Source organism: Mesoplodon bidens (genome assembly GCF_964165515.1).
Source record: "Mesoplodon bidens genome assembly, chromosome: 1".
NCBI lineage: Eukaryota > Metazoa > Chordata > Mammalia > Artiodactyla > Ziphiidae > Mesoplodon > Mesoplodon bidens.
The window spans coordinates 209,564,421-209,577,695 of NC_138176.1; the positions used below are offsets into that span (position 1 = coordinate 209,564,421).

At 38.5% G+C, this 13,275-nt stretch overlaps 1 protein-coding gene across 1 annotated transcript in view; it reads right to left on the bottom strand.

The window, feature by feature from the left end:
• The window catches only part of UNC5C (unc-5 netrin receptor C), a 407,419-nt gene that overhangs the window by 117,540 nt on the left and 276,604 nt on the right, over window positions 1-13,275 (bottom strand). The window contains 1 exon segment of the mRNA XM_081249069.1: window positions 434-537. Within this exon segment, the coding sequence (XP_081105195.1) occupies window positions 434-537 (104 nt within the window).

Consider the following 13,275-nt stretch of genomic DNA (forward strand, 5'->3'; position numbering starts at 1 on the left):
AGCAGGAAATATATACGTGGAGTGCACAGGCTCACATACATACACACACACACACACACACACACACGCCTTTCTTACATTTTTTGCATAGTATCAAGAAAAATAATAAAATTGATGGCACATTATTAAGTCATACCACCTTTCTCAATGATTAGTGCCAGATAAAATAAAACAGTGTTTCTGATTTCTTAAAAGACAATGACAAAATTAAACCAAGCTGCCTGTGGCTTTGTCCAGTGGGGCATTCTAATTGACTCCAAGTCATTAATCAGTTCCCAATCAATCTATTTTGCCAGTAGCAAGCAGTTAGGACTCCATTACCAACCATTCATCATGCCATACCCTAATTCACTGCACCATTAGCCATGGACTAGGCCTCTGTTAGAATAACTTAAGTGCCAATTGCTAAATGTGAAGAATTTTTGCTACTCACTTCAGCCACTGGGATCCCTTCTGGTGGTCGACACTGGAGCAAGACTTCCTGTTCCAAGGATACTTCCTTTCCCAGGGGTTCCTGCTCAAATGTCTTCCGCAGATCTGGAAAGCACCAGTAATAAAATATAAGACAAAACTAATTAACATTTATTCATTTACTGGAAGTACAATAAACATTCTGCAGCTTCTTATTTTATGTTCCTTTGTATTTTTTAATCATGTTAGTACTGTACCATAATGTGGGTGATTATATTCTGTGTACTGGAAATTATGAAACTTGGAGGCTATTAACTGTTCCTACTTTAATCTTCACTGGAATGCTTTGGAGATCCTCATTCTAACAATTAGTGAAACTCGTTCGTTGCAGTTCCTTACTATTTCTTAATAATCAACTATAGTGATCACATTTTTAATCAAGAGAATCCCATTGTCATGATGCTTATTCATAAAGTCCCTTAGGTATATTCTTATTTTTTCTTTCTTCCCAATAGATAACTATTGAAGTTGTAATAACTCTGAGATCTTTTGATAAATAACTCAAAAGCAAGTTTCTGTTCAGAGTGAAAAACAGAATGCTGGAGTCCTGAAAGCATGCATAGAGCTTCTTGAGGTGTCTTAAACACAAGACAGGGAAAAGAGTAACTATTGGGATGAGTCCAGAAATATCTCAATATGTAATTATGTGGCCATTCTGCAATTAGAAGATTAAACAGTCATTTCTGCTCAAATATACCAAGAATCTAATTATGTATTTATATCAGCGGTCCCCAACCTTTTTGGCACCAGGGACCAGTTTCGTGGAAGACAGTTTTTCTACGGACCAGGGCCACGGGAGGGTTGGCGGGGGAGGGACGGTTCAGGCGGTACTGCAAGCGATGGGGAGCCGCGGATGAAGCTTTGCTCACTCGCTGCCCACCTCCGGCTCTGCGGCCTGGTTCCTAACAGGCCACGGATCAGGGGTTGGGGACCCCTGATTTATATAGTTATAGTTGCTACAGCAATATGCAGTACAATTTTAAAAACTGCTATTGATGGACACGAAAATGTTAGAAACCAGTTTGTCATTTCAAACACCAAAGCTAAAAAGTACATGAGTCAGTCACAGAGCTTTGAAGCAGCATTTTTTTAAAGCAAAGCAAAAAAATTATTTCATATATGTACTCTTCAGCTCCTTCCCATTAAAAGTTATTGGAATTTTACCCAGTTGATTTTAGTAAAAAGTTAATGCCTCTTTCCTTTCATCCCATGTCCCCAGCAACGACTTCAGAATCTAAAAGCACCATTTCAGCCTACTGAACTAATGAGTGGAAATCTGAAGACTCTGGAGGTGTGCCTCTAATGTCTTTCAAGGAGCTATTAGAAAGCACCACTTGGAAAATGCAGTGAGAAAAAAATTCATTGTCATATATTTGCCATTTGGTTTAATTTCTTGGCAGAAGAAAACCTTCAAGAGCTTAGGGGTTGTGAAAAGATAACTGGATCTATGTGGGTCTGAAGTAAGACAAGAGACTCTACAAATGGTGACACAATTTCTGTCAGAAGGGCATTTCTAATTTGATTATCAAGAAATCGAGTATGTTGCAGGAATGAACACTTAAAATCCACAGTTATTAGAACTTGAAAGTTATCTAAACCAGGTCCTTATTCTACATATGAGAAACACATTTCTCAAATTACTCAAAGCCTCACAGCAAAATAACTGATGCTGCGTTAGAACCTGCTGATTTGATACATATTTTTCTATCCCACACATCCCTTCACATCTCTTTTGGTTGATTTGTGTCCTTTCAACAGAAAGATTAAAACTTCTTCTACTCTTTCTTTTCTCATATAGTAGCTTCTCTTTGTTTTTAATCTGCATTAAGATGAAATTTTGGCAAAACACCAAATATTAATAAAAGCAATAGCAGCAGTGAATAACTTTAATGGGATAAAATGTTCTTGACAGGGTATATCTTGTTGGTGAAAAATGATTCTAAAAAACTCCCATCTGATGCAGGGTAGGGTGAAGACCTAAAGACTGGAATTAGTTCTCAAACCAAATAACATATGACTCTCAGTTAAACTAACCAGCATATTACAAAATAAGGACTGAGAATTAGAAAGAGTGAGGCACATATATATCCAAAGAGTCAAAACAAATTCCTTTAACATTTGTAAATTATCTCCTTAAGGTAGACCCTTTATTAGGTACTTAGGATGAAGATATGTAAGATTCAGAATCAAGACTAGAACGGTAAGCTGAGATCTATTTATGAAAAGCCTTCCTGCCATGCTAAGGAATGGCAAACCCTCAAAGGCTTTTAAGCAGAGGAGGGAGATAGGATGTCATATTGCCCTCGGTGTGATTGAGGTGGTGGTGAAGAAGCAGAAGGTAGTTAGGAACCCATTTGAATAGATCGGGAGGGCTGACGGGGTCCTGAACTCAGCTAGTGACAGTGGACAGGAAGGGGAGAAAGCAGATTCTAGTAATAAATAGATCATACGTTGAGGAAGACCTAGGTATTTGGAGAGTGAGGAGAAGATAATACTATATTCTTAGCTACTGCAATTGTTAAGTTGATACCATCATTAAATGAAATAATACCAAATTGGGCAGGAAAGTGGTGAGAAAGATAGCAAATTTATTTTGGTACATGTTCAGTTTGGTGCAGCTGTAGGCTGTCCAAGTGGAAAAGTCCAGTAGGTCCATATCATGATTTCTCAACCTCAGCACGACTGACATTTGGGACTGGATAATTCTGTTGTGAGGTTGCCCTGTGCACAGTAAGTTGCTTAGCAGCATCCTTGGGCTCTACCCAGCAGATACCAGTAGCACCCTTCCAAGCCATGGCAAAACAAATGCCTGCAGATAATGCCAGATGTCTCCTGACATGAAAAATCACCTCAAGTAGAGAACCACTGGTCTAGAGTTTGGAAAAGAAGGCCTGGTAAAAGATCTGTGCTTCATTGTCTGGGAGATAGCTGAAGCACTAGAAATAGATGACACTACCAGGGCAGGGAAAAAAAAAAAAGAGGACGCCAACATTCAAGAGGAAAACCTGCCTGCACGGGGCTTCCCTGGTGGCACAGTGGTTGAGAGGTCGCCTGCCGATGCAGGGGACACGGGTTCGTGCCCTGGTCCGGGAGGATCCCACCTGTCGCGGAGTGGCTAGGCCCGTGAGCCATGGCCGCTGAGCCTGCGTGCCCGGAGCCCGTGCTCCGCAACGGGAGAGGCCACAACAGTGAGAGGCTCACGTACCGCAAAAAAAAAAAAAAAAAAAAAAAAAAAACCTCCCTGCAAAAATGATACGGTGTGAGCAAAGACATCGGAGAAAAACCAAGAGACAAGTGTCAGAGAAGCCAAGAGGAGAATAAAGTTTTAAGAAGTTGGGAGGCCAACAGGACAAATGCAGCAAAGGACTCAGAAGGAGAAGTTTGGGGAATTTAGGAGTGAAGGCGCAGTAGAAGCCCAGCTGAGTTGAGGGTGCACAGGAATTGGGAAAATGACCATCAGGAGAACTCCTACTCTTCTGCAAGATTTTATGGTGACGGAAGTCAGCAGCACCATTAAGGGAAGATGGGCTCGAATGGAGCAGGCTATAATTCTTCTTAGGATGTGGTACAGTTTTGGGCACAGTTTTCAAACTCCTGCCACATGAAGGCACACCTTTTGAGAATCCTCATTTCCTAACTGAGAATGGTGACCACACATCGGAGTCATGTACTTCAAAAGACAGGTTTAACTGAACCATCACTGAATACCATATAATTCTGTTGTTTTGATGTGATTTAATTTTAAACTCTATGTAAAGTTTATCTAATTTCTAAAATGATTCACATTTAACCCCCCACAAAGGAGTACTTCTTCCTGAAAAATCCTTTTCATTCCTGCCCAAAACCTCTTCTCTAGCTTTCAGCTTATGTAAAGAGCACAGAATATATTGTGCTGTCCAGCATGGCAGCTGCTCCTTTCATATGCCTCCACGGTACTCTGTAAGGGGGTGAGGAGCATTGTAAGCATATCCTTTATCATTCGGCGAGATGCCATAGAAGGCAGGCTGGATGACTTGCAGGCAGAGAGAACCCGAGGGTGACGAATGGATAAGCATGAAAAACGGACACTTGTCAGCTAGGAATTAGATGTAAAACAGAATGTTTTAGAATAATGTGGGCATTCCTGTCAGGAAAAAGATGAATTTTTTGCCCTTGGAAGACCTTTAGGATTCTACATTTCTGTTTTCTTTCCATTAGTTCTAAGGCTGCTACTAAAATAAGTATAAAGTCCTTTCATTATAACCTAGATTACTTTTGCAAAGTAAACTTGGCTTACCTCTGATTTAGTTATTGACTCCATCAATTAAAAGAAAAATCAGCTTTGTCATATGCATGCATTCAGAGAGATGTTTACTTAAGAACATGAATATTGGCTTACTAAATTCATACAGAGAAATCCAATTAGCAGATGTAGAATCAGACCTGAAACTATATGGACTTCTATTTACCATTTACACAGTAATCAAAGAAAGCCTTTTAGAATACACACGTGTGGTGTACATGGCATCTCATTTTTTATGGTAGAATTTTGATGCTGTCAATGAATGTTTTTGCACAATAACACTGTGGTTACAAATTATGTATGATGTGAAACCCACTAATTTCATGGCGTTCTACAAACATGGACTCTGCTTTTTGACAATGTGGTCGGCAGAAAAGAAGGCTACCTGAGAGTTTGAAGACTCTGTGGCCTCACCTTCCTCATTTGTAAAATGAAAGTAAATGACGGGATGCTTTTAAAGGTCTCTTTTGTCATAAGGGCCTATGCCTGAGTAGACTAACATTTTAAATATGCATTTTAGGGGAAAACAGCCTATCCTTTGTGAAATAAGATAAGATCTTTAAGGATTTATACCAATTATCAAAGAGAAAAAATAGAAGAAATTATTTTTCAATAATCTAGGAGATGATGCATCTTTGAAAAGAGCAGCTTATATATTTTCCTCTTATGACAATCTTCAAGCAACTTTCGTACAATTCAATATACAGGTATGGGTAAGAGTTAGAAAAATGGGATGATGGACGGATTCCAGAAGATTCCATATTAAAAATATCGGAAAATTATTTGTACAAATCCAAGAGAGCAATATAATATACATCACAAAAGCAGATGAATATTAAAGCTTTGATGATTATCAATGCATTGAGAATTACTTTGACAAAACTAATTTTCTCTCTCCATGGAGAGATGGGAAGGAAATGCCTACCCAAAATAGCATGCAAGAAAGCCTGTCACACCAAAGCGCATATTTATGAAAGGGGCCCAAAATCAAGTTTCCTCCACAGTGACCTCCCTCGAGCATCTTTGCCTGACACCATCTGAAAAGGGTGAAAGTGGCCTACAATGGGAAAGTCGAGGCTGGACAGGTAGGAGCTTTGAAGCCCCTGTGAGCCCTACTGATTAGGGAAGGAAACCAGGAGAAACTACCAGCAAAAGATCTCCCTATGGTGTCTAAGCAGGCAGGTTGCTGATACTATTGTCTTTGAAAAAGAAAATAAACAGGTTCTCACTCCAAGTTAAAAAAAAACAACTTACATTTGTTAAAAATGTTTATTCCCTTAGCAATGCTACTTCATTATGCAGAAAGATTAGAATAAAATATTTTTTAAAAGACAAAATCTAGACAATGTGATAAACTGATATTATGAAGTTAAGAGTTCGCTGATGGGTATACTTCAATAGATTATTCTAATGGAAATTAAAGTCCTTAAATTCCATTGAGTAATAAGATATAAATGACATAGTATTACCTTATTAAGGTTGGGTGCTTTTTGTTTTAGATCTGATAGGGTTTTGTGAATATTAGATCTCATAGAGTTTTGTGAATATTAAAAGAGATATTGAACCTGAAAAGGTTTTGGAAGATTATGAAGCACAAAACACATGTAATAAATCATTACAACTATTTCTATTACTATTAGAGAGTGCTGGCATGAAAGATGATTACTCATCTGAGTAAATTTCAACATGTCATTCTCTTACACACTTGGGCCATTTGGTCTATAAACTATAGGATCTAATATTCCTTACTATTCTTATGGAATTTAAGGTTTATTGTTCAGTTTTTCAAACTGTGTGTCATGACCCCTTAGAGGATTATGGATTCAATTTAGGGGATTAAAAACCAGCATTGGGCCTCCCTGGTGGCGCAGTGGTTGAGAGTCCGCCTGCCGATGCAGGGGATACGGGTTCGTGCCCCGGTCCGGGAGGATCCCATATGCCGCGGAGCGGCTGGGCCCGTGAGCCATGGCCGCTGAGCCTGCGCATCCGGAGCCTGTGCTCCGCAAGGGGAGAGGCCACAACAGTGAGAGGCCCGCGTACCGCAAAATAAAAAAAAAAAAAAAAAAAAAAAAAAACAGCATTAAAAATATGAAATGGAATAAATAGAAAATGTCAAGTGATCATATATAGTAGTATTATGTATGTTTATATGTACACATACACACCTCTGTGTATTTGTATGTATGAAGAGATGGGTATATGTTTATTTAGTGGATCATGACATAAACATATTTTTTATTATAGGTCACTGTGAAAGAGGTCTGAAAGCTCCTGCAAAGCAAGATAACATTGCAGCCAAGAGCAAGATCTTCAGCATGGACAAACTTGGGTTCCGGTTCTGACTTTACCCCTTGACTAGCTGTGTGCCCTTGAGCACACTGCTTAACCTCTTCTTACTTTAGTTTCTTCAGCTAAGAAATGGGTATGATAATAGTAACTATTTTACAGGGTTTTATAGGAAGAAGCACCTGTAAAACTCTAGCATCATGCCTTAAATATAATATGTACTCAAAAGATAGTAATCCCCACACCATTTCTCCCCCCCCCAGTATTAGTGAATTTTAGTATGCTATCCAAACATTAGGCATTATCATTGTTAGTCAGAATAATCATAAACAAGTGAGACAAAGTAATTACGAGCATGGGAGACTAATGATTGCAAGTGATGTGTCACAAAGAAAAACTTAGGGATTACCATGCTGTGCTTGAAAAAATGCAGATTTCATAATCAGATTTGGCTCCAGGAATCCACAGTTTTTATTGGCCCCCAAGTGTGTTTCACACAGAGCACTAAAATCTGAGAACTACCGATTGATTGATTGATTATTTATGGAACACCCATGATATGCATGGCACTGTGCTAGACTCTGTAGGCAGAGGGAGAGAGAGGCCTGGGAGGCCGTGAGAACCAAGAAGACCTGCTTCTACACTGTGGCTCTTAAGACAGTGAGTCCTTGTTGGTGTTTCCCCAGTGTCAGTACTTACTTTTGTGCAGGTTGATGGCTGACATTGTCTAACACAGACACTGAAATTTCATATGTGTCTAGGGGACAGGCAGGTAACTTAAATGAAAGAGAGTTGGGCACAAGAATTATTTTTTTCTTAAAACATAGCACCAACCTGGGCTGTCTTAGGTTTTCCAAATTTTAATAGAGACATGAGTACAAAACCAATTCACTTAACTTTTTACTTGCTACTCAGCTCTATGCTGCCATATAGGAATGCAGGTTTGGTGGGCCACAGACCCCATATTTGACAGAAACTAGTAATCAATTCTTTTCATGCTCAATGAATAGAGGTAGTAAAAACATTTTTTACTTTTTAAAATTCTGTTTTACTGTACTTTCAAAGTGTTCCTCTAGCAAATAAAATAATTCTATGGTCACATATAGTAACAATACTTGTGTTCTTAGAGGGAAAAAATGTGCCTTTCTTCCAATAATGATAAAAGGGGATAATTATGTTGTCATCGTAGAGTATAACTTATGCTTAAATCATCAAATCTGGCTGTTAACAGGAAATAACTGCCATGAACCACCCAGTATAGCATATTTTGGGAAAACTAGATTAGACTTCTGAGCTTTGAGCATTTATTAAAAGTGAAAAAGTCCTGACAATGCTATAGAACCCTAAAAAGTTTGCCATGGTATTCTTTTCCAGGAATAGAGTATCCTTGCTGGAATTAAAAAAAAAAAAATCATGAAAAAAAATGTTATATTCAGCAACTCCTAATGTGGTTTTTGAAAGGAAGGGACACAGTATATAAAAAATGTTGGAAGGAGTTTTCTTTTTAACTTGCTTTTTCTTCTCAAATATTGTAAAAGATAAAACAAAACAAAACAAAAATCCACGAACCAACCAACAAAAACATGAAGTTTCCACTATGGTTAGATTGCAAAGTGAACTATCACATTTCTGCAAACCTGTACAATGAATTGGACTGTAGAAAGAAAAGTTTAAAACTCAGATTTACCATTTCCTAAACAAGTGACTAGGGTAAGTTATCTAATATTTCGTTTCCATGCTTCTGTTTCGTTATTTGCAAAATAAGGATAATAACAGATTCTACCGAAAGGATTGCTGGAGGCATCACAAAAGTTAACATGCACAGGGGCTTATAGAATTAGGCATACAGTAAGCATGCCATAAATGTTGGTTACTAGGACACAGGGTTTTTTAAAGACAAAAGAATGAAGATGAAAGATTTTTATTTGGTTCCTATTATTGTTTTGCAACCTCTTTTTACGTTTTAAAAAACTAACGTTTTTGACCAATCTTATGAATTTACCACAAACACTTTCATAATATCACAGTTATGGGCAGAGGTTAGAATAATTTGAGCAAATCAGCAGGAAGATTATCTGGCAATGGCTTTAGTTTTGCCAAGGCATGGCTATCCCTTACTGCACCGGGTCATTTAAACAGAAATCCTGAGTAAGCAAAGTCCCTGCAAAGGGAAGTACAATTTCAGCCATTCTTCTTTATTTCTTGGCTTTGGGGCATTTATAGGACAAATATATTGTATTCAGATAGTTTTGCTAAAAGTTTTTTTAAAAAATAAATATTTTACAGCTAGAAATCCAAAGACATCCATTACAGAGAAGAGGAAGAAAAAAAAAACATATAAGCTACTCTTCTATTCACATTGCATCTTTATTTTCAGAAAAAATGATTATATGTCATCAAAATATTTTTTAATGTATGTCTTAGGGGTAAATAATAAGAAACATGCCAACTTTATGGATGAGGAACCCGATATGTCAAAAAGTTAAGGCTCTTTTCTCAGAGTACAAAAAAAGAACACAATGATTGCAGACAAGCTTTTTTGCAAATAAGCAGTTTAGCCATAAACTTCCCATTTCATACAGCATAAAACATTACTTTACTGACATATTTTAGTCCAGTGGGTTACCAGCCCTTCCTATAGCACATAGATGGATGATTTTTCCCAAACTATAACTTATGAGACAGTATTTTATCAATTAGATGGCTACCTCTCAGAACAAATATGAGCTATAAATGCCTATGGATTTGTGGAGCCTCCATGAATCTTGAGAACTTCTGTCTAAACACAAAAGCAAATAAGTTTGGAAAAATACAGACTGATGCAATCAAGTATGTGCTATGGTTTTTAATTTTGAAATAGGAACCACATGATGGACTAATTAACATAACGGTTGAGATTTATACGAAACAAGGAGACATTTATTGTTAAGAATTTTGTCTTGTTATCTAAAAATGTCTAAATTGTGCAATTAATCTCATCTAATTCAAAAACTGGCCTCTGTAACTTAGAGTGGGTTTACTGGGGACTTAAATGGTCATACAGGGGATCAAACCACAGCTCAGAAGTGTACGTTAGTAAACAGGCCATTTATTCTGGTGTGGTGGCAAGCTTGCTGAGCTCTACCAAGACACTGGTGTTAGGCTGCCAGATCCTGTCATGGTATAACCTAAGTCTTTCAGAACACCTGGTTAACGCAGAACACCTGCATTATTTGGTTAAACTGTATTTTTAATTTTGATTATGGCGAGTAGACAGGTAGGAAATGGAAAAGTAACATACAAGGCCACAAATAATGACCTCTGTATATATAAACTAACACAATAATCGACAAGATCACATGTATATTTAACTGGAGATACTACTACCCCTGCTATAGAAATATTAGTTCATCCGTTCCTTTAAGATATTTATTGAGTTCCTACACAGTAGGAACTCAGGCATCACTGTAGGCATTCTGAATTCATGAGTGAACAAACCAAACAAGAATCTTTGCCCATGTGGATCTTACTTTCTAAGGGGCTGGGGGAAACAGGCCACTAGTCATGAACATAATAAATAAGTATATAGTAGGTTCGAAGTTGATAAGCGCTATGGAGAAAATAAGTAAGACAAAAGTGTAATGGGAATTTGAAGTGGGGGGACACAGGGGCAATCAGTTCAGTCTATCTGATGCCCTCAAATTCCTTGGGTGGTAAAACATTTTTACTGAAACAACAAATCATTGGCATGAAATAGCAGCGTCACTTTGCCTTATTATATGCTGACAATTTAATTCAGTTTCATTCCATTGACTTACGTCTTCAGTTACTTAGCGCCAGCCACATCCAAGGCACTGTTTCTAGGCACTGGGGATATAATGATGAAGAAAATAAAGTGCCTGCTCTAGTGAAGCTTATATTCCAGTGGTGGAGCTAGTCAGCCTAAAAGATCATGAATAACGATGAAGCGAAATGCTCTCAAGAAAAATAAAGCAGGCTTGGGGTTAGAAGAGTGACAGAGTTGGCGACAGTGGGTGTTAGGTAAATTGGTCAGGGTTAATCCCTCTGAAGAGCTGATGTCTCAGCAGAAATCTGAATGAAAGAAGGAGGTGAGCCACTGGTAGAGTTGGGGAAGAATGTTCCAGGTGGGAGGGAAGAGTTATTGCAAATAGCCTGTATCTGGAATGAGTGTATTAAACATTCTAAAAACAAACTGGTATAGTTGGAGCAGACCAAGCAACAGGAGAGAGGCAGGAACCCAAGGTTTTCTTTCACTTCTGCATTGTACATAATAGTGAGCCTATATCATTACGCATGTGGAAAATAAGATGTTTTTGTGAACTGCCACCTGACACAAAATCATGGTCACCTCCTCTCTTATTTGCATCCAGTGTGTTGGTTAAAAGCATGGACTCCTTTGCTGGTCTGACCTACTTCTCCATATATGAGCTTTGAACTCAGGCAGCTTTTTAATCTCCCTGTGTCCTCCATTTCCTCATTTGTAAAATGAGGATAATAACACCTGTCACACAGAATTGTTGCAAGTACTGAATGAGCTAATTCATGTAAGTGTTGGTCAAAGGGTACCAACTTTCAGGTACAAGAGGAATAAGTTCTGGGGATATTTTTGTACAGCATGGTTATTATAGTTAGTCATACTGTATTGCATAGTTAAAATTTGCTAAGTGTAGAGCCTAAGTGTTTTCACCACACACACACACACACACACGCACAAACATACACGGTAACTATGTAAGGTGAAAAAGTGATTGAAACAGTGTATCTATTATTATTATTCTATAGCCCATCTGTCCAATATGAGCCACACATGGCTATGGAGCAGTTGACATGTGGCTAGTCTCAACTGAGAAGTACTGTAGTGTAAACACACCAGATCTCAAAGATTATTGGTTATTTTATTGAAGTGAAAGTTTAAGTATAGTAGACTAAGTAACATATTATTAAAATTAATTCTGCCTCTTTCTTTTTACTTTTTCAAGAGTGGCTACTAGAAAAGTTGAAATAACGTGTGGCTGGCATTATATTTCCTCATACACTGTTGTTCTGGACAGCATGCTAGACACTACAGACTCAAAGATGTAAACATGGCTTGGTGCAAACCTACACGTGGCTCACAAGGTGGCTCTGATCTCAGGGAAAAGGATGAGTGAGCTATGAGAGGAGGGCAGAGAGGGCCACTCTGATCCTCCTTAATTCCCCTCAGAAACTATCCTATTCCAATCTGTAGTCAGTGGCCTTTGCACACATAACAAAGAGAAACATTCCTGAGGAACTATCCTGACATTCCCAGGAAGATGGATTGTCCGTGCACATAAATCCATTGTAACTACTGAATTGAGGAGAAGGGTGACCGTATACAGGGCTCCTCTAGCCTCAGGCTTAGGGACAAAATTACAGTCTAATTATACTTGAATCGGCAGAGAACTTCAACCTCTAGGACTGACAGCCCAGGCCTGGTACAGGAAGTGGTGAAAGAAGGAAAAACTTTTTAGTTTTTAAAGTTAACTTAGTATTGATAAGTTTCAACATGCACAAATAAAGTTGTACGAATCATTACCTCTGTTGTTATGACATTATTATCATACACTGAGCATTTGCTTTGTGTCTGGCACTATGTCACATGCTTTACAAGTTTATTCTAGTTTAATCTTAAAATAACCCTATCATTTTCATTTCATGGTTGATGGAACTAAGTCTCACAGGGGTTAAGTCGCTTGACAAAGGTCACACTAGTAAGTGATGGAACCAAGGTTTGAATACATAAGTCCACCTGGCCCCAAACGTGTGCTCTAACTACTCCGCTCTGCTACTCTTTTCCCATTATACCCACCATCCCCTGACAAAAGCAACCATGAACGACATCATCAACAATCACAACCAACATCAGCAACAGCAGCCAAGACATTTCCTGAAGGAAGACAGTGTCTGCTGACATTTTGCCTGAATTACGTTCTCCTACCTTAACACTCAGAATTCTCCCATTGGCCTATAACAAGGGACATTGGAAGAAACAACCCAATGAAACTGGCAGCCGCATCACCATAAGGGTTCTACTTTGGACAGTCATTATAGTGTCCACTTGAGTCCCCTCAGAAGGAACTCTTCTCTCTGCAATGGAAGATGCAGCACCCACTAAGGACACCTGACACTGCCCCCTGCTAAATGTGTTCGGTTCTAGAGCAGGCATATCATGTTCTCAGCTCATACCTGGCCCAATCCTAACTTTTTTCCGTTTC